The sequence below is a fragment of the Manduca sexta genome, chromosome 28, assembly GCF_014839805.1.
Source record: "Manduca sexta isolate Smith_Timp_Sample1 chromosome 28, JHU_Msex_v1.0, whole genome shotgun sequence".
NCBI lineage: Eukaryota > Metazoa > Arthropoda > Insecta > Lepidoptera > Sphingidae > Manduca > Manduca sexta.
The window spans coordinates 12533641-12552837 of NC_051142.1; the positions used below are offsets into that span (position 1 = coordinate 12533641).

The following is a 19197-nucleotide window of genomic DNA, read 5'->3' on the forward strand; positions in this document are numbered from 1 at the left end:
AATTTAAAATTTCGAGAATTCTTTCATGGTTATGTGACTAAGGGATATGATAGTACAGTATAGCATAACGCAAATATATTTTCAACAACGAGAACGTAACGTCTCTCTCTAACCCAATAGTGCTGATCGGTTACAAGATTTCTTTTAAAATAACTACGATTCACACTATCTTTTCTCATCTTACTAATATTACAAATGTGATTTTTTTTTAATGTTTGTTAGAAGTAAAGTCAGAAACAGCTGAACGGATTTTGATAAAATTTAACACAAGGATAGACCATATCCTAAATTAATATATAGGCTTTTTATCCCAGGCATTTGACGCCGTGTAAAATATTTGATATTTTTAATCTAATTTATAAAAATGGCCATAGCCTTGTAATGACACTAAATCTCTATAGTTATTTGGACAATTTTGATAAAATTTGGCACACGGATAGAACATGTCCTAGATTAACATAATATAGACTTTTTATCCCGGGCATTTGGCAAAGGCATGTCACGCAGGCGAAGTCGCGAGTAAAATCTAGTTAACAAATAAATTGTTAATTACAATTTCGTTCGTGACTAATCTGTCAAAATCCAAACTTATCATTTTGATGGTAATTGACGTCACGCACGGCACTGTCGTATTTAATATTCCTCATGCCAAATGGGATTGGTACGTCGCGGTCAACGATCTAAAAAACCATCACTCTCTAGGGTTTCATATTGAATTCCATTTGCTTTTTATTTCCATTATTTTAGTTAAATACGACAGTCCAGATTGAAAGAAATAGGAATAGCTGTTAAAAATGTCAGTGGTATCAGACTCTATATCATTAAATGGAAGTTCCCGTTATTCAAGTCAGGGGTAACTATAGCTTCACTGAACGCCAAATTTTGCGATCCAAGATGTAACACTCTAGGCGAAATTATATTTGTAAATCAGGTTGCTTTTGAAATCTGTGAAAACTATTCTGGATAATGTGTTGTTTTATTGTTTGTAATCTATAAGTGTTATGTTGTTTGTGTAGTTTTCCAATTAAAGTAAAATAAAATATTCTGTCTATGGGGGCATATCCGTCCTTTTTTCAATTACGATCATTCTAATAAACTGTCAACTATAATAGCCAGATAGCGAAAGAGTCAAATATCCCATATTTACCTACATGGTTATCAATTTTTTCCTTTGATTAAAACTCCCGTAATTGGAAATAGACGGATTTGCCCCAAAGTAGATACAGGGCCCCCTGATTACATGCATACATATATGCGACGTGAATATTCATCTCGCGTTGAGAACTCAATTTTACTTTCCTGAGCTAGGGATAGAATCCAGAATCTCAGGTTCAACCTGAGCTTCAATTGTGTAGCCTCAGTAACTAATTCAGCCAAATCCTCTTTTAATTATAGTTAATAAACCTGTGAATTATTAAATGTATTTATGAAACAAACATATTAAACAAAATATTTACGCGAACAACCGTGCTGATTGTTTATTTTAACAATTATATATGCGTATTAAATATTCATTGTTTTGAGTAATTATTCGATAATACACAATTGTTACGGTGGAGTATTTTGGAAGGTCGTCTAATAGGTCGAAATGTTAACTTGATCACGTTCTAGAATTTTCTCCAACGTCTATTTTTTCAAGATGGGTGAAAAGGCGCGTAATTTTTTCTAATTATTTTTGACAGTTTATAGATGATACCTATATCTGATGAAAAATACTTGTAAATCGTCATCGTAGTAGTGGTAATCCACATCTAATAAGTTTATCTTCCTAAATCTTGCATTTGCTCACGGCTTTATCCACGTAAATGAGTTTTCCGGGATTAAAGTACAGCTATATATTTTTCCGGGATAGAAAGTAGCGTATGTCCTTCTCGGGATCTCAAACTATCTCCATACCAAATTTCATCGAAATGAGTTGGTTAGTTTTTGATTTTATCGCGTTCACAGGCAGACATAGATGCGACGGGGGACTTTCTTTAAAGTAATATATTTTTTGAAATTCTTAAGATGAGCAACTCCGTCACACATGATTGTTGCGTAAATTTAACCGTTTACGCAGCGCACAAAACGGAAGCTTAAAAACGGAATATTTTTTGCCGCTTTTGCTACATTTTCCATTAATGCTCCGCTCCTAATATTCGTAGCGTGATGTTATATAGCCTTTAGCCATCCTTGATAAATGAACTTCCAACATTAAAATATTTTTGTAATTCGCACCAGTAGTTCCTGAGATTAACGCGTTCCAACAACAAAGAAAGAAAATGCTTTACAGCTTCATATAATAGTAAAGAATACAATTGCTCATATAATTTAATAGAATATTATGTCTCGTTAACTGAAACAAAAATAGGAAACATATACACCACTGATTATTATACGTCCATAAAAATATAATTCTGACAAGATAAAGACATAAATAAAACAATTGAATGATTTTACATCTTTTCTTAAGAATCTTTTGTCTTTCCACTTCTCTGGGCATTTATAACGTAGAGATCCTGTAATTAGAAGCTAAATCACTGCAAAGATTTATCTTAATCAGTACTCAAGGCGGTCTGTGTTATAAAACTTGTTATTTTACTAAAAATCTACGCAACAAACGGCCGTTTTTTTAACCATACCAATTAAAATCTTCAATTTAATGTCGAGAATGAACCAATCAAATTAAGTAATTTTTAAGCATGTCAATAAAGTAATGTGATCAGTAAATTATTGCGGTCGATTGAAGAAGAGTGGTTGGAATCGTATTGTAACAATAAACGTATTTAAATCTGCAACGTCTACATGTCTTATTAAGGTCAGTGGGCTGTATTCCGTCTACGGAGCGAGTCCGTAAAAGAACATCTTTGACTCTTTTACTAATAAAGTTCTTTTAATTAAAATGCCTGTATTCAAAAGGACGATTTCACACTGTAGACGACATAGGGCCCCTCACCTTGATTAGAAATGTCCAAACTCTGTTCAAAAGATATTTTTTACTATTTTGATCACTTTCACTTTAGTTGAATCTTTTACTTTCATAACTACATAAATATTTTTAAATAAGGGAGTTTTAAAAAAAATCGCAATTCTCAAAATCTAAGCAATCAAGCAATCTAGTTTGAGTAGAGAAGAAAGGCAATGCTGACGTAAATTGTTAGTGGCTCAGACATCCATTAGCATCGTTTAGTTTTTTACTTATAAAAAAAAAAACAAAATGTTTTAATCTGTGGAAACTGCTGTGAAAAATGTATTTCTATTTGTTTCTTTTAACCTTTAAGTAAAATGTATTCTGCAATTTCCCAAATAAGTTAAAAAAATAACGAAACTATCTATCATCACCCACTTGTAGTAGTTAGTCATCTTTAGTTTTCATCTATAAATTAGTACTAGATTTTGCTCGCGGCTTTGCCTGCGTGAAAGGTCTTTCCAGCTACAAAACTAAAGACGTTACAATCCATAGCACCATGTTAATGTCGCTAGTACCATTACAAAAATTATTAACAAATCCAAATACTTCCCAGAGAAGTAAACTACAGGATTGAAAGTAGCTTATATGTTTAATACAGGGCATGGTCTATCGAACTTGGCCCACGGATTTGGCTAGTGAACGGATTTCCGTTGACCGGCTTCTACGTTTACTTCTAACAACCATCCAAACATTTCTACAAACATTCGTATAATATTATTGATTAATGATTCCTTCCTAACCGAATTTCAACCACGACGGTTAATTTCAACAGAGATCGGCTGTAATACGTAGGATATATTTAATTCACAAGTCTGTGCACAATACACAGATGCACTCTCTGTTCCTTCACACTCATAACATTCATAGTCTATTGAGACGGCAATCCGACATAATCGGAAAGAGATCAGGCATAGAACTAAAATCATTATTTGCTTTCCGAGGCACGGAGCCCAAGCAGTGACTGAGTAATTTTTAAGATGGAAAAACTCAGTCACAATTATTTTGGCCCTACCCGAGATTCGAAGCCATTACCTCAGCTTGGTGGTTGTACTCGTACCGCGTACAACTACGCCACAAAGGCATGGCATTTGCATTTATAATAACAGTAACATAAGATCAGATTCAACAATTAAAGCTGAAATAAAATTCGCCCCCGTAAAAATATATAATCACTCACTATGGCTTTATAATTTAGAAGAAATACACTGGATACAATAACTTCTATAATGAATGAAAACAGCATAATATTCCGTGAAACGTAATAAATCGCGGATCGCATTTATTTTTTTATAATCGTACATAAATTGCGACATACAGTGGGTAGTCATGCAATAAAATCATTACGTGTTACCGGGAATGTGTTGCGTCAACTACTTGCGGGAAGCGAGAGTTTAATTCGTAAATTAAAAATGTACATGGGCTGAATTTGGGAGGGGGTCGTGGAAATAAAATAAATTGTGATTTTTTATTGCGACGCGCCTAATTATTCTGTAAATATAGCATTCAAGAAATGTAGAGCAATCTATAACATAACTTTATTGAGATTTTGTGAGCTTTAATAAAAAAAAGTTATTAGGAACTGAATGTGAAAACGCAAATTGCTTATTTTAAAAAGAATTTAAGACATTATTTATACAATAAATATTGCCAGCCGAGCTTCAACATCTGTTAAATATAACCCGTGCTTCATGAAACTCGTATTCACCTCCTATTTTGCAGTCTTCAAAACATCGGTAGAAAATAATAATATTAAAACCGCGATAAAATCCGAAATATAGTTTAATTTTAAAGTTGAGCAAGTATAGATAAAATCCGAAAAATTGTTTTATATCAATGTCTAACATTCAAGTAAACATCATTATAAAAATGATGTGATAAAATATATAGACTGGCACGATACACAATTTTATATACAACACAAAGAAGTTAATTGGAATTGACATCGTGTCACCAAAAACGTGAAGCGGGCAGTTTGTTATTGCGTTGAGTTCTCTTAGTAACATTTTCTAAGGCCTGAAAATACGCAATTCTTGATTCATGATTCCTATAGTTTTAGTTTGTCGATGGCGATAAATGGCTAAAGAATGATTCATTAAATGGTTTCCCAATCTTTTGCAATAAAACAATACGTACTACTAGATTATACACAAGATTCTGCCCACATGCATGCCCATCCCTGTAATTGAAGACCCACTTAAATAAGTATCTTATCATTATGTTAATCCTACTTTATCTGTGTCCCAATTTCTTCCAATAACAGTTGAGTTTCCTTCTACCATCTTTACATACTTGTATTTACTAACGATTATTTGCAAAATTCATACAAATTTATGTAGTAACTGAATAAATAAACAAAATAATTAAATTCTCGTTGACAATGCATGAAACAGTAAACAATATCGAATGTTTATTATTCCGCGTAATAAAGTTATGCGTATATTGTTCGAGTTATGTGATGCAAGAGTTTATAATAACTTGGTTGTTCTACGTAGACCATAACAACCAAGTATAATATGGTGATAGTATTGTATGGTGTAACAGCGGCGATAGCCTAGTAACAGCGGCGATAGCCTAGTTGGGTGTGGAACGGACTGCCGAGACGAATGTCCGTAGGTTCAAATCCTAAGGGCACACACCTCTGACTTTTCTAAAAAATCATGTGTGCATTCTTTGTGAATTTATCGTTCGCTTTAACGGTGAAGGAAAACATCGTGAGGAAACCTGCACATCTGAGAAGTTCTCTATAGGAATTTCGAAGGTGTGTGAAGTCTACCAATCCGCACTAGGCCAGCGTGGTGGACTAAGGCCTAATCCCTCTCAGTAGTAGAGGAGGCCCGTGGTCAGCAGTAGGCAAGTACATAATACAGGGCTGATATTATTATTATTAATTTTTATTCTATGGTGTGAGACCTATCTCATCCGTGTGGTATGTTAGGTTAGGACATCCACAGTTAGGTATCTACCTCAATAGGATCCTGACCGTAAAGCCGTTGATCCTATATCTGAACTATAAGAGTAAAGCAAGTGAGAATGCGCTTGTGTATTGCGCAATGCGCATGTGCTTTTTCACTCTAATATCTTCTGCGTGCTTGACTGATCTCCGTTGAGATTGGCCGCAATGGCCGAAATTCGGATAGCAGGAATTCATTCCAGATCTTGACCCATGTATTTCTTTAATTGCATAAAATTTTATTTAGTGACTTAAAACTAATGAAAATCTTTTGAAAATAATTTCACCACATTCAACATTATAATTGATAGAAACCTGTTAATTAAACCAACAATTAATATAATTACAGAAACACTTCACCGCACTTTAATTATATTGTCAATGTTCTTTTATGTAACTATCATTGAGAAGTCGTTTGCAGGCGCAATTCAGGTGACTTTTATCCCACTGAATAACGAGTTCAGTACATTGGCCTAATTGCATAGTTGGGCTATGAACTGGAAGGTTCTCAGTTCATTTTCGGGTACATGCTATTCAAAACAGATGTAATGACATAAATTTACAGAATATGGCATTTTACTTTGAATTGTAATTAGTTCCCGAAATGATGACGTCATAAAACGGAATTACAACATACAACTAAAGAATACAAAGTATTCAAAGCCGGAACACATTACGTGCCTAATTTATAGTCTAGGTGTAATTTAGTAGACGACCCGCGTCACGTAAGGGCAAGTTTGCCCCGAATCAACATAGTACGCGATTCGCGGCATCATTTTTCATATGACGACATTGGTTCGGCAAACAAATGAAGTTTCTGTACACAACCGTTTTAGATTTGTTTTTGGTTGGCAATTTATAAGTTTCAGTATACCTTTGTGGAAATGCTTGGATGTTTTGCAGATAAACGCCGAAACAGCTGAACGAAATTAAATGAAATTTGGCAAACAGAAGCTACTTTTTAATGGCTTGAAAGTACATATATATATATATGTACTTTATATATAATAATATAATAATAATTTATACTATAATTTAATACATACTATAATTTAATACATATACTATATGTATACTATAATTTATACTATAATTTAATATAATAATAATTTATACTATAATTTTATACTGGCAATGGTCTTTCACGCGGATACAGCCGCCACCAACACGTGGCATATTAATATTTTTGTGGAAATAAATTGTAAGCAAATGTCTCCGACAGCTCTGCAAAACACTCAATAAAATGCAATAATATTTTTATATTACATCGCTTCTCAATTACGTAGTACTTTTATTTCACAACATCGTACTTGAAACAGTTGCGTTTGTATTTGACAGATTTATAGTTTTTAAAATCGGTATTGTTGATTTCTTTAGTGTTTTTGCTACAGATTCTCCGAGGTGTCAAAATAAAGTCATTAGTAATTGTTAAGGATTAGGGCCCTTAACTTCAGTTTAATATAGCTCCCTAGATATTTTTTTAACTTATATTTAAAGATTATAAATTTATATTTAAAGACGTTGTATAAACGGTGGATGGATTCGGTGTGAAATATAGTTTTATAAAAATATATATAAACAAAACTTCGAGTTTGTATAGATATTAAGGTACAAATCCCCCGACAGATAGATAACTTTGACAAGTTGTTTGTAATGGGTAAATTAGAAGGAAAAGGACCTCGCTACTGGACACCTAGCCACTGGTCGAATCAAGTGACTGCCCTTTCTGCGTTATCTGTTACGACTGCCTTCTGAAAACTGAACAAATTAGAAAGGTACGATACATAAAGTCCTGAAGGCCTTTCAAGGACACGACCTTCGGTAATGAAGTACGCGACCAAGAGAAGGTACAATTAAAAATGACTTATTACCAACCTATTATTAGGTTATAAATAACTTGATAGGACTTTATCTTCAATAAAAAACGGCGCGTTTAATATTATTATTTTGATTATTTTGAATGACGTGACCAGCTTGCCGTTCGCCTGATGGTAAACGATACGACCGCCCATAAACATTAGAAACACCATCCAACACCTTGAATTACAAAGTATTGTTTGGTATTCTACTGCGCTCGCCATCCAGACATGAGGTGTTAAGTCTTATTATGTCCAGTAGTTACACTGACTACAATGTCTTTCAAACCGGAACACAACAGTGACTACACACTGCTGCTAGGCGGCAGAAATAGACATTGCGTTGGTATCTACCCAGGCGGACTCTCACATATGAGAGACCTACCACCAATACTTTACAAAAGTACTGTTATCATACTTTTGCCTTTACACGTGATGTAAAACATTGCTTCTTGCCAAATTTCATTATTCTGATCCATAGTAAACCTTATAGGTTTGACTGTCAAATCATTTACAAGTAAAATATTTTATAGCTGTAAAAAAACGTAAACGCGAGTATTTGATATAAATTCCAACTTGATACCTCTACACATTCTAAGGAAAAGGGTCCTGACAGACAGACAATAAAGTCATCCTATAAGGGTTCCTTTTAAGGCATGGAACCCTAAAAATCACCTCCGAGTGTAACAGAAAACGCTGCGATATAACATGTAAATCACGTAAAATATTGCGAATTATTCTGACATACTTCCACGAATTTTCCTTTGCTCATAATAAATATTCGAGGAGTACATCTATGATATAATATAATAGCAGCCGTGTATTACATACTGTCCCACTGTTGGGAACGGACCTCAACTAGTGAGAGGATTAGGTCAGTCCATCACGTTAGCCTAGTGCGGGGTGCGGGTTGGTAGGCCTCACATACCCTCAAATTCTTATAGAGAACTTCTAAGGTATGCGGGTTTCCTCACCATGTTTTCCTTCACCTTCAAATAATCCAGTTATTTCCCATACTATGTCAAAAGTCAAATAAGTGTCTTAAACACTTAAAACAATAATTATTTATATTAACCATTAGAAAAAAATATATTAATTTCAGAAACTGTCCCTTGGTGTTCAAATAATACATGTGTAAAGAGCTCGCGTGCAAAATTTCACCCTTTTAAAACCAGCATTTGACATTTCGGTTGTATATCAGTCAGTCAGTCAATACTGAGAATTTAAAGTACATCATGCTAAAATATTCCACCTTTAAAACTAATTTAACGATATTAATATACGTAATCTAAATAATTACGTAATTACATCACTATAAATCGAAAATTCTAAGCTAAAATCGGACACGATTTGAATTGCAAACTCCAAATTTACATTGAGAGTAAAAATTGACACAATTCAAATAGATTTGACGACACAGGATAGCTGTTTCAAAGATATCCATTTGAATTTCATTGTACTATTACAGATCGGTGTACAAAACTAATTCATGATCGACGCCTTATTGCCTGGCAATGATATTATTTCAAACAGTTTTGATGATATTTAGAAAGTTTAAATGTTGTAACCCAAACCCTAAATAATTCCCCCCGGAGGCAATTTGTGTGCGCTCAGTCTCCATACTGAATGATGCCCATGTACTGGAGGCATTTGTCGCGGCCCTACGCGCACAGTTAAGTGTGTATACCTCTTACTTGCCAAATTCACATTAAATTCTATAAGGACTCGCGAATATTTACCTTCCTTCTTCCGTCCACCCATGCTAAAATGGTTCCTTCTTCCAAATCTTCCTTCAGGGCCCTGTAGTCGCTAAGCTAGGGGATTCGCGTAACCCATTCGCAGGAGTCCCCCGGTGTTGACTGCGAGGTGTGTAAACGAAAAAAAAAACACAAATAATGAAACAAAAGTGTTCCGCACACACACATGCACATTATAGTCATGTGAAAGAAACGAAGTGAAAACGAGAGAACCTACTACAAAATATTAGAAAACAAAAAAAGGCGAATGAAATCTACTAAGTCATTCTTAAACTATAGCATGACTAAGGGAAATAGGGATCAAATTTCTTTACATAATATAGATATTATTACATTTATATATATTTAGATTTTAGATATATTTTCGTGGATCAGCCTCCAAACGCTAGGCTCTGTAGTTCTATTACGAATTCCTTACCCATTTCAGCATCTAAATGAAAAAGAAATACGTTGGAGACTCGCAATATATTAATACGCCAGAGATATCTAACGTTTATTTGTGTTTATCTGACGTGACATCTCAGTAAAGTCCGAAAATTTATGAAACAGTCAACTTATATTAAAGTCATACATAATATCAATATTATACTCCGGTGACTTGACCTGAAATGGAGACACAATTTTAGATTATCCCTCCTTTTTCCGAATGAGCTAAGAAAATGTGATGGTTTTGAAATATATTATATCGTATACTAGTATTTGCTTGCCTATGAAGTTCTTTTGCGGATAAACCTCATTATCTAGTTCTCCCGGAACATAAATTAGTGTTAACCAAAATAATATGATCTTTCTTTGAGCTAAATTTCTTTCACATCCGTTCAGCGCTTTCGGTGTCTACTAGAAGTAAAAGTTTTTTTGCAGATAAATTTAATTATGTACTCTTTCCGGAATATAAATTAGTGTTAACCAAGATACGTTCTATCTTTGTGCCAAATTTCTTCCAAATCCGTTCAGCCGTTTCGGCATATACTCAAACTTCCGCATTTATAACAATATATTGTTAAGTAAATAAAATTAATAAAAATCTAAGTGAACTTATAAGCAGGTGAAACCGCGTGCAAAACAGTACACACCGAAACACCGTTAAAATCACAGTGATACTTGTAATTAACTGTTTTTCACTTCGTGTCCGCGCTGGGCAAACTCATTTTCACTCATAACTGAAGTAGTCGGTTGTAATGAACAGAAATATTTCAATTAAAATCAGTTTCACGAACGGAGAATTCATTAATTAAAGCCACTCAATAACATGGAAATTGGAATGATTATTGTATTTTTAAGGGTGTTTTGTGAGACAAATTAACGTTTTTATTGTTTCTATGTACTATGAATTATGGGTAACTAATACCTACAACCAAATAAGGTGTGTACACAATCATGTTCGTGAATATTCGATTGTATTCGGCAAGTATCGAATTCTGAGGAATTTTTATGTCCCAATTTAAAAATAAATAAAAAAAAAACATTGGTTTATGCCAAAGATATTAAACAGTGGATTTAGTTAGATACCGGACATCTTAACCAAATTTGTGCCCCAAAATTTGGTACCAATTGGTAATAAGTCGTTGTCTTATTTGAAATGTCCGTGTAACGAAATGTCACTTTGATATTAATACAAAAATAACATAGTCACAGAAAATATGCTAATATTTGCATTAAAAACGTACAAGTCACATTATCGAAAAAATATGAAGTATTTTACATTTGGTATTTCACGAAAGACTGGGTGAACCTCGCATGAGCACATTTTTGTATGACGTCATTCCAATGCCCTCCCTTTATAATCTTAGAACTCTTTGGTATATATACGTATCTGTTTACCCACATTCTCTTTGGTTTATACGTATTTCCGAAATTTCCATTCGCGTATGAAAGCTATATTAAATTAACCGTACTTCAATGTACGAACAACGAATTAATTAAAACAAATGTATGCAACATGTGTCGTTGCATCGCATGAATATTCGTGTATGTCGCATATAGGATAAGAACTTTAAACCCGTGAAGTTTTCGTGCCTCATTAGTCATTTATGATTTACATTGTAGCACTTTGATTTGAATAATTATTATATTAACAGTCTGAAATATGTTCAAATTATAAATAACCATAATTTATGAGAAGACGTCATTATACGTCACCTGAGTTAAGTACGTATCTGGCAGATTGTGCACAAATTGAAGCAAGATCTATAGATAATACTGGCAGCTAAAAACGAACTTCCTTTTTTAAATAAAAAGCCCTTGTGTTTATATCAATAAGTAATCATTCTTATGAAACTCCATATTATATCAAAATAAAACTAGATTTCGGATTTTATCCCGGTTTTTTTGTATTATAATTTACTCCTGACGTTTCGAAGTCTTGGCAGCCTTCATGGTCATGGTGGACTGATTAAAAATAAAATATAAAAAACATATAACTGAAAATGTAGATGGATATTGTAACTTTGACTTTTCGGACGAACAACACCTCAGTCCTCCCCGTGACAATGAAGGTTTCAGTCTTCAAAACATCACGAGAAAATTATAATACAAAAAACCGCGATTAACTGCGAAAACTAGATTTATTTTGATGTCGAACATTCGCGTTCTATACTTAATTTTATATTTTATTTATATGTTCTATATTTTAATTTATGTACATCAAAGCTTTTGGCATGTGTAGTGTATAAAATACTGGTATGAATTATAACGAGCGGGGGCGGGTAGGTTTAAGAAATCAGTTTGAAATACACTTTGTACGCGGACGTTGTGTTTTATTAATTCTCCCAGTAATTCCTAGAAATACTACATTGGCGACGAGGAAAATTCTGGATAGTGCAGGAAATAGTATACAGAACAATGTCTATTGGTAAAATTCGCGAGTTTGACATTCAGTCGGGTACGTGGTCATCATACGTGGATCGACTCGAGATGTATTTTAAGGCAAACGATATCAAAGATGAGTTGAAGCTGCCTACAATGATATCAGCAATGGGAGATGAAGCGTACGAACTCTTGGTAAACCTGGCAAGTCCGAAGAAACCGGCGGAACTAACATTTGATGGAGCCAGTGACTTGCTACGTCAACACCTACAGCCAACTCCGTCAGTGCTCGCGGAAAGGTACAGATTCAGACAGCGGAGACAGCTTCCTGAGGAAAGTATTGCGGATTATGTGGCTGAATTAAAAAAATTGGCCAGGAAGTGCGAGTTTAAGGAGGAATTAAACGGGAATTTACGGGATCAGTTTGTTTGCGGACTTAAGGGGGACATAATGCGACAACGGTTGTTTGCGGAGGACGGAAATATAGATTTTGTAAGTGCAGTAAGACTAGCGACGTCATTAGAAGCAGCAGAGCGAGATGCAGCGGCGGTGGAGGCGGGAAGCGGGTCAGAGGTGTTGGAAAATGCCAAAGTGCACAAAATATCGGCGCAGGTAGCGGCCCGGGGACAAAGCGTACGCGGAAGCGGCGGGCGTCACACGCGACCGGGTCGCGGCGGCGCGGTCTGGAAAGGCGCACATAAGGTTGCGGTGGTGGAAACGCAGCTTCCGAATCGTGTCAACAACGATTCCTGCAAGGGCTGTGGGTCGACGAGTCATCTATATGAGGGGTGTAGATTCCGATATTTCGTCTGCAGCAGGTGCAAAAATGCGGGTCATCTGCGCCGGATGTGTCCGAAAGCAGCTCGTGGATCAGTGCGTGGTGAATACTATAGTGATAGGAAGTTTCACTATGGGGAGGTCGATGTTAGCGATCGATCATCGGAGGAGGTGGAGGACGCCAGCATGGATTTACATCACTTAAATTTGCGGGATTACAAGGCGGTGAGTTATCCCATTTCACTGGACGGCGAGGTCATTAATATGGAAATAGACACTGGAACGGCTATATCGTGCATCAGTAAAAATACTTATGATGAACATTTTAGACATCGGCCTATACGACCGTATAATTTATGTTTAAAATTCATAGATGGTTCAAAAATTCAACCGTTAGGTGTCATAAAGCCCTTAGTTACACACGGTAGTATAACCAAAAATTTAGAGTTATTTATTATCAGTGGGGGTACTGCTTCCTTGTTAGGTAGACAGTGGCTTGCAGAGCTGAGAATCTCAGTCCCTGAATTAAAAACGAATATTGTTAAAAGACGTAATATTATAACTAGTCGGAATGATAGTAGCAGTGTGTTTCATAACAAGAGTGTAAAACTAAATAATAAAATTGAGATATTGTTGGACAGGTATAAGAATTTGTTCGACGGTAGCCTGGGGAAGTTCACGGGGGGCAAGGCAACGCTACGGGTGCGGGAAGGGGCGGCGCCGGTATTCCATCGCGCGCGCCCATTGCCATTTGCGCTGCGCGAGCGCGTCGACGCCGAGATTGACGCGATGCTTCGCGATGGAATAATTGAACCAGTCGATTGTTCGGAGTGGGCATCACCGCTAGTCCCCGTAAATAAGTCGGATGGGGCACTCAGGGTTTGTGTAGACTATAAGACTACTGTTAACCCGGTTTTGCTGGTCGACCGGTATCCGTTACCCAGAATTGACGATGTACTGGTAGTATTAAATGGCAGTCAGTATTTTAGTAAAATCGATTTATCTCAATCGTATAATCAAATTGAGTTGGATGACTCTAAAAAGTACACCGTTATTAACACTCATCGGGGCTTATTTATATATAACCGTTTAGTTTTTGGGCTATCGTCCAGTCCAGGGATATTCCAGCGTATTATGACAAATTTACTTACAGGTATACCTAATGTGGCGGTGTTCATTGATGATGTCATAATAGGGGGCCAAACGGAATTAGAACATTTAGAAGCTTTGGAAATGGTATTCAAGCGCCTATTTCACAGTGGCTTAAGATTAAAAAAATCGAAATGCGTTTTTATAGCTCAGGAGGTATCGTATTTAGGATATATAATTTCAAAGGATGGTATAAAGGTAGACCCCGCGAAAATCGAAGCGATCGTAAAAATTCCTAGACCAATAAATGTCTCTGACTTACGTTCATTTTTGGGGTTGGCAAATTTTTTTGCTAAGTTTGTTAAGAATTTTAGTCTCAGATTAGTGCCATTGTATAATTTACTTCGGAAAAATGTAAAGTGGGAATGGAAACAAGACTGTGAAGAAGCCTTTATAGGAATTAAAAATATTTTAACTAGTTCAAAGGTCTTGGCACATTATGATCCAAAGAAACCTCTTATTGTGACGTGTGACGCAAGTGCGGTTGGGCTGGGGGGCGTGTTGTCGCAGCCGAGCGGCGGAAGCCGAGGCGGACCCGAACGCCCGGTCGCGTTCGTATCGCGGACACTTACCAAAGCGGAACAAAATTACTCGCAAATCCATAAAGAGGCATTAGCTATAATATTTTGTATGAAAAAGTTCCATCAATACGTTTTTGGTAGACGTTTTGTACTACGCACAGATCATAAACCGCTGGTATCGATTTTTGGCCCTCATGTGGGCATTCCTACCATGACTGCTAGTCGGATGCAAAGGTGGGCAATTATTTTATCGGCATATAGTTATGATATCGAATACGTTAAGACGGACGAGAATACAGCGGACGGCCTGTCACGACTGCCCGTGCGCAGAGATAACAAACCGGTTTCTGCGATGCCGGAACAAACTTATTTACATTTTGCGCAGGATACATTGTTATTAGATTATAACGAAATTAAAAGATGTACTGCTAGAGACCCTATCTTAGGCAGGTTGTTAGGATTTATACGAGACGGATGGCCTACGGAATGCGAAATTAGTGTCATGCAACCTTATTTTAATAGGAAGAATGAGTTATATGAAGAACTCGGTTGCGTTATGTGGGGTCACAGGGTTGTAGTACCGGAGGGATGTCGGGAAAGGGTACTAAAAATTTTACATGAACCTCACATGGGTATTGTTAAGTCTAAAGGTTTAGGCCGAAGTTATGTGTGGTGGCCGGGTATTGATGAGGCTATCGAGGTTATGTGTCGTGAGTGCGCGACATGTGCAGCACATGCCGATGCGCCCCCGCGCCAGGCGCCTCGTCCGTGGCCCTGGCCGTCCAAACCGTGGGCTAGGCTACATTTAGACTTCTTGGGACCTATTTTTGGACAGACATATTTAGTAGTTATTGATTCGATGTCAAAGTGGGTGGAAATTTTTAATGTATCTGGTACAACAGCAACAAGTACCATTACTAAATTGCTGGAACTTTGGAGTAGGTGGGGGATACCGCGACAAATAGTGACAGATAACGGTCCACCGTTTACGAGTTCGGAATTTCAAGAATTCCTTAAAAATTATGGGGTAGATCACATATTTACCGCACCATATCATCCAGCATCAAATGGTGCTGCCGAGAATGCGGTTAAAACGCTTAAAAGAGTCATCAAAAAAGCCTATTTCGAGAAAAAGAATATTATGAAAGCTTTATATACATTCTTACTGTATTACAGAAATACCCCCCATTCATCTACAGGCGAATGTCCAGCGACGCTAATGTTAGGTAGGCGTGTAAGAACGAGGTTAGACATACTAAAGCCGGATTTAACATCACGCATGAGTCAGGTGCAAAAGCAGCAGGTAGAAAACGCGGGTGGGGCGGAGAGGGTTTTAGTATCGGGAGAACCAGTTTGGTATAGGCAATTTCTTAAAGGGGAGAAGTGGCTACCGGGGAAAGTAGAACGACAGATTGGTCCATCTAATTTTAGAGTTTCCGATGAAAAGGGTAACCAAGTACATCGTCACATCGACCAGGTAAAGCGTAGAACTAGAAACTCATTGGTCTTCCCAAGCCCGGAATGCCTCTCTCCTATGACCAGTCCGCCCGAATCTGGGCCGGGGAGTGATGGCAAGGACGAGACCATTACATCCAGGGCGACACCTTTAGCGGTTGGGGAACTCGAACGAGCGGCTCAGGAGCAGCCTTCTAGTGCAATTGAGGGTCATGAGGACGGTGCCTTTGAACCTAAACCCCTTGGACTTCCTCAACAGCGCCAAGATCACACAAACTCTCGGCCCATAAGACAATGTAGGTTAAATAATCCTGTTAATTACAAATGTTAAGCCTATTTACTAAGTTAGTTAAGTTTACGTATTAAGTGATAATAAATTGACAAATTTGTTAAAAATTGTTGTTATAAGAATAGTACTTTGATTGTAAATTTCATAAAGTAAGTGTGGAGGAGTGTAGTGTATAAAATACTGGTATGAATTATAACGAGCGGGGGCGGGTAGGTTTAAGAAATCAGTTCGAAATACACTTTGTACGCGGACGTTGTGTTTTATTAATTCTCCCAGTAATTCCTAGAAATACTACAGCATGACATTCCAGAACCCTGATCAGTGTATCTCACCGCTGATCCCTGTGTGCTTACTGTGTAGTCCTGATACATGTTTGTGTTGTCGCACAGCGAGCCAGCTCCTTCTGCAATGACGGCACTGCATCAGTTTGGGGCAGAGATGTTGCGCCTATCTCGCGGCTTGGAAGCTTCAGCGGCGACCAAACCGCAGTACCGAGGGTATAAATTGGCATTTATTTGTTCGCTTCGGCCTACTTTGATGTGGTTTCAGCACCTGTGTCAATATATGTCTAGTTTAACTAGAGAATCGCTTTTATGTACGCTTCTGGGTGTATAACGCCAAGGAAGTACTAAAAGAAATGAAACTGTATTAATCTTTTGTATCTATTAACATTTATAAAATTATAGTAGACAAAATTACTGACTTAAAACTAATGCAAGGAACTCAATTTACGTTCAGATTTATATTTTTGTTAATGGAAATCTTAATTCACACTAATACGTGCTTTTTTTCCAGAACTAACGTATCAGAACGTGGTGGAATGCTCACACCAGGGTCATTGAGCGTCTCTTCAAGCTCACCGTCATCGATGCTGCAGGACCGTCGCCGCCCGTCCTCGAGTGGGGAGCCAAACACTCCTCTCCACAGACCTCGAAGTGCATCAGACGATGAAAGCAACGACGGTCTTTTAGCACCTTCAACCTTGACCACAAAATCCAGGAGTTCAGAAGACGGTCTCCTCTTACCGCCTCCTTGCACTTGTCCTTATTTCGGAACTGATTCTACACCCCCTCGACGAACCACTGAAGTTATTATCGTTCCTGGAGGAGACATTAATGGCTGCAATGGCTATCCTAGGAACGGAAATTTAAAAGACGAACCATCTACTCCATTATTTAGGCGATCAAGCAGGGGAGCAGCTTCAATGGTCACGTGGGACGAAGCTAGAAGGTTCCGGAGAGGTTCCAGTTTTGGTGGTGCGAGGACCACACTCTCCACTCCAGTTCGAAGTATCCGAGCGCAGAGATCGGTAACAAGATCTCAACCATCAACATCAACGCCACAACGACAAACTCCTAGGACGCATCATTCCAGAAATTCTAGCGTTATATCAAGGAATTCGTCTCGCCACGGACGTATACTGCGTTTAGAACAAAAGGCGACGAAAGTTTTAGGCGTGGTATTTTTCACTTTTGTCGTGCTCTGGGCTCCATTTTTCATACTAAATATGGTGCCAGCAGTATGTCCTGATTGCGAGGGTAAAATTGCCCATTGGGTTTTCGATTTCGTACTATGGTTGGGTTATGCCAGTTCCATGGTGAATCCGATATTCTATACGATATTCAATAAGGTGTTTAGGCAAGCGTTTAAGAAAGTGCTGAGGTGCCAATACTGCAGGTCTAGGAGGTAGCCGGCACCCTGGGAGCGCGTACGTCCATCGTCCGATCCAGGCATCGGAGCGCTCTCAGTTAACAGAAATGTTAGGTCACAATACGTGTAATACAGAGCTTTAATTGCTTCTAGTCATTAGTCTGCTTCTATGTTGCTCCTGTCTGAACTGTCTTGTATATACTTTTTTAATAATACAGTATCGACCACTCTCTTTAATGCGGCGCACAAATAGTAATATTTGCCTTCGTTCTGACCTCGTTACTGCTGCTATTGTATACAAAGGAACACAAGCTATAAGACGGGGTGTTAAACTATTGTAAGCTATTTCAAACCTTATTACTGATCAGTATTGGGGAAAATAGCGTGTACGACTTCCCGCTGGTATAGTTGGAAAAGTAACTGTATCTAATGTTTCATCTGAAATGGCTTCGTCTTTACAGTGAAAAGAATTGACTATTTTTAAGACTGATCATTTAGTTATAAAGCGGTGATATATTGTTGCATTTATGTGAAGTTTATTTTGTTCAAGGCATGAATTGAATGGTCAGAGGATAAAGCAAATGGAGGTCCGGAATACCGTACTTAGTGGATTCGTAGTTTTTGCTCATTAAAATGTTATTTTGTGAAATTTCGACATTTGTTTTTGTTTTGGACCATATAGTAAGCCTGCAATAGTTTTTGCAGACCCTAACCGATATACTTAGACCTCTAAACAAAGGAAAATTTGAATATAAGCTTTTATAAGCCACCTAAAAACATAGCTCTCAGTATTTTTAGGATAAAAAATTATTTAACCGCTCGATACACTTTTTATTTAAGGGTGAAGCGAGATTTTATCGAAGACTTTCTTAATTTATTTAGTTAGTCTCCGCTCATGTAGGACCTATTTCTCAAATTCTAATTAAATGCTCGTCACATAAATGTATAAGCCAACCAAATACAAGTGACACTCTAATTTGTGCTCCCAAATACAGGAAATTTTATCTACATTAGCTATTTAATACGATAACTGTAAAA

General features: G+C 37.1%; 3 protein-coding genes across 3 annotated transcripts; all 3 read left to right on the plus strand.

The window, feature by feature from the left end:
* The first annotated feature begins 12303 nt into the window (after positions 1 to 12303).
* Positions 12304 to 13873, plus strand: LOC119191040. Its single transcript, XM_037444801.1, has 2 exons — positions 12304 to 13320; positions 13737 to 13873. The coding sequence occupies exons 1-2, from the start codon at positions 12355 to 12357 to the stop codon at positions 13740 to 13742; spliced, it is 972 nt and encodes a 323-aa protein (XP_037300698.1). The 5' UTR covers positions 12304 to 12354; the 3' UTR covers positions 13743 to 13873.
* A 1103-nt stretch (positions 13874 to 14976) lies between these two features.
* LOC115454507 (uncharacterized protein K02A2.6) lies at positions 14977 to 16551 on the plus strand. The gene has a single exon (XM_030183236.2). It carries the CDS (start codon positions 14977 to 14979, stop codon positions 16549 to 16551), a length of 1575 nt encoding a protein of 524 aa, XP_030039096.2.
* On the plus strand, positions 16427 to 18814 carry LOC119191039 (alpha-2B adrenergic receptor-like). Its single transcript, XM_037444800.1, has 3 exons — positions 16427 to 16516; positions 16899 to 17006; positions 17305 to 18814. Exons 2-3 carry the CDS (start codon positions 16918 to 16920, stop codon positions 18197 to 18199), a joined length of 984 nt encoding a protein of 327 aa, XP_037300697.1. The 5' UTR covers positions 16427 to 16516; positions 16899 to 16917; the 3' UTR covers positions 18200 to 18814.
* The last annotated feature ends 383 nt before the right edge of the window (positions 18815 to 19197 follow it).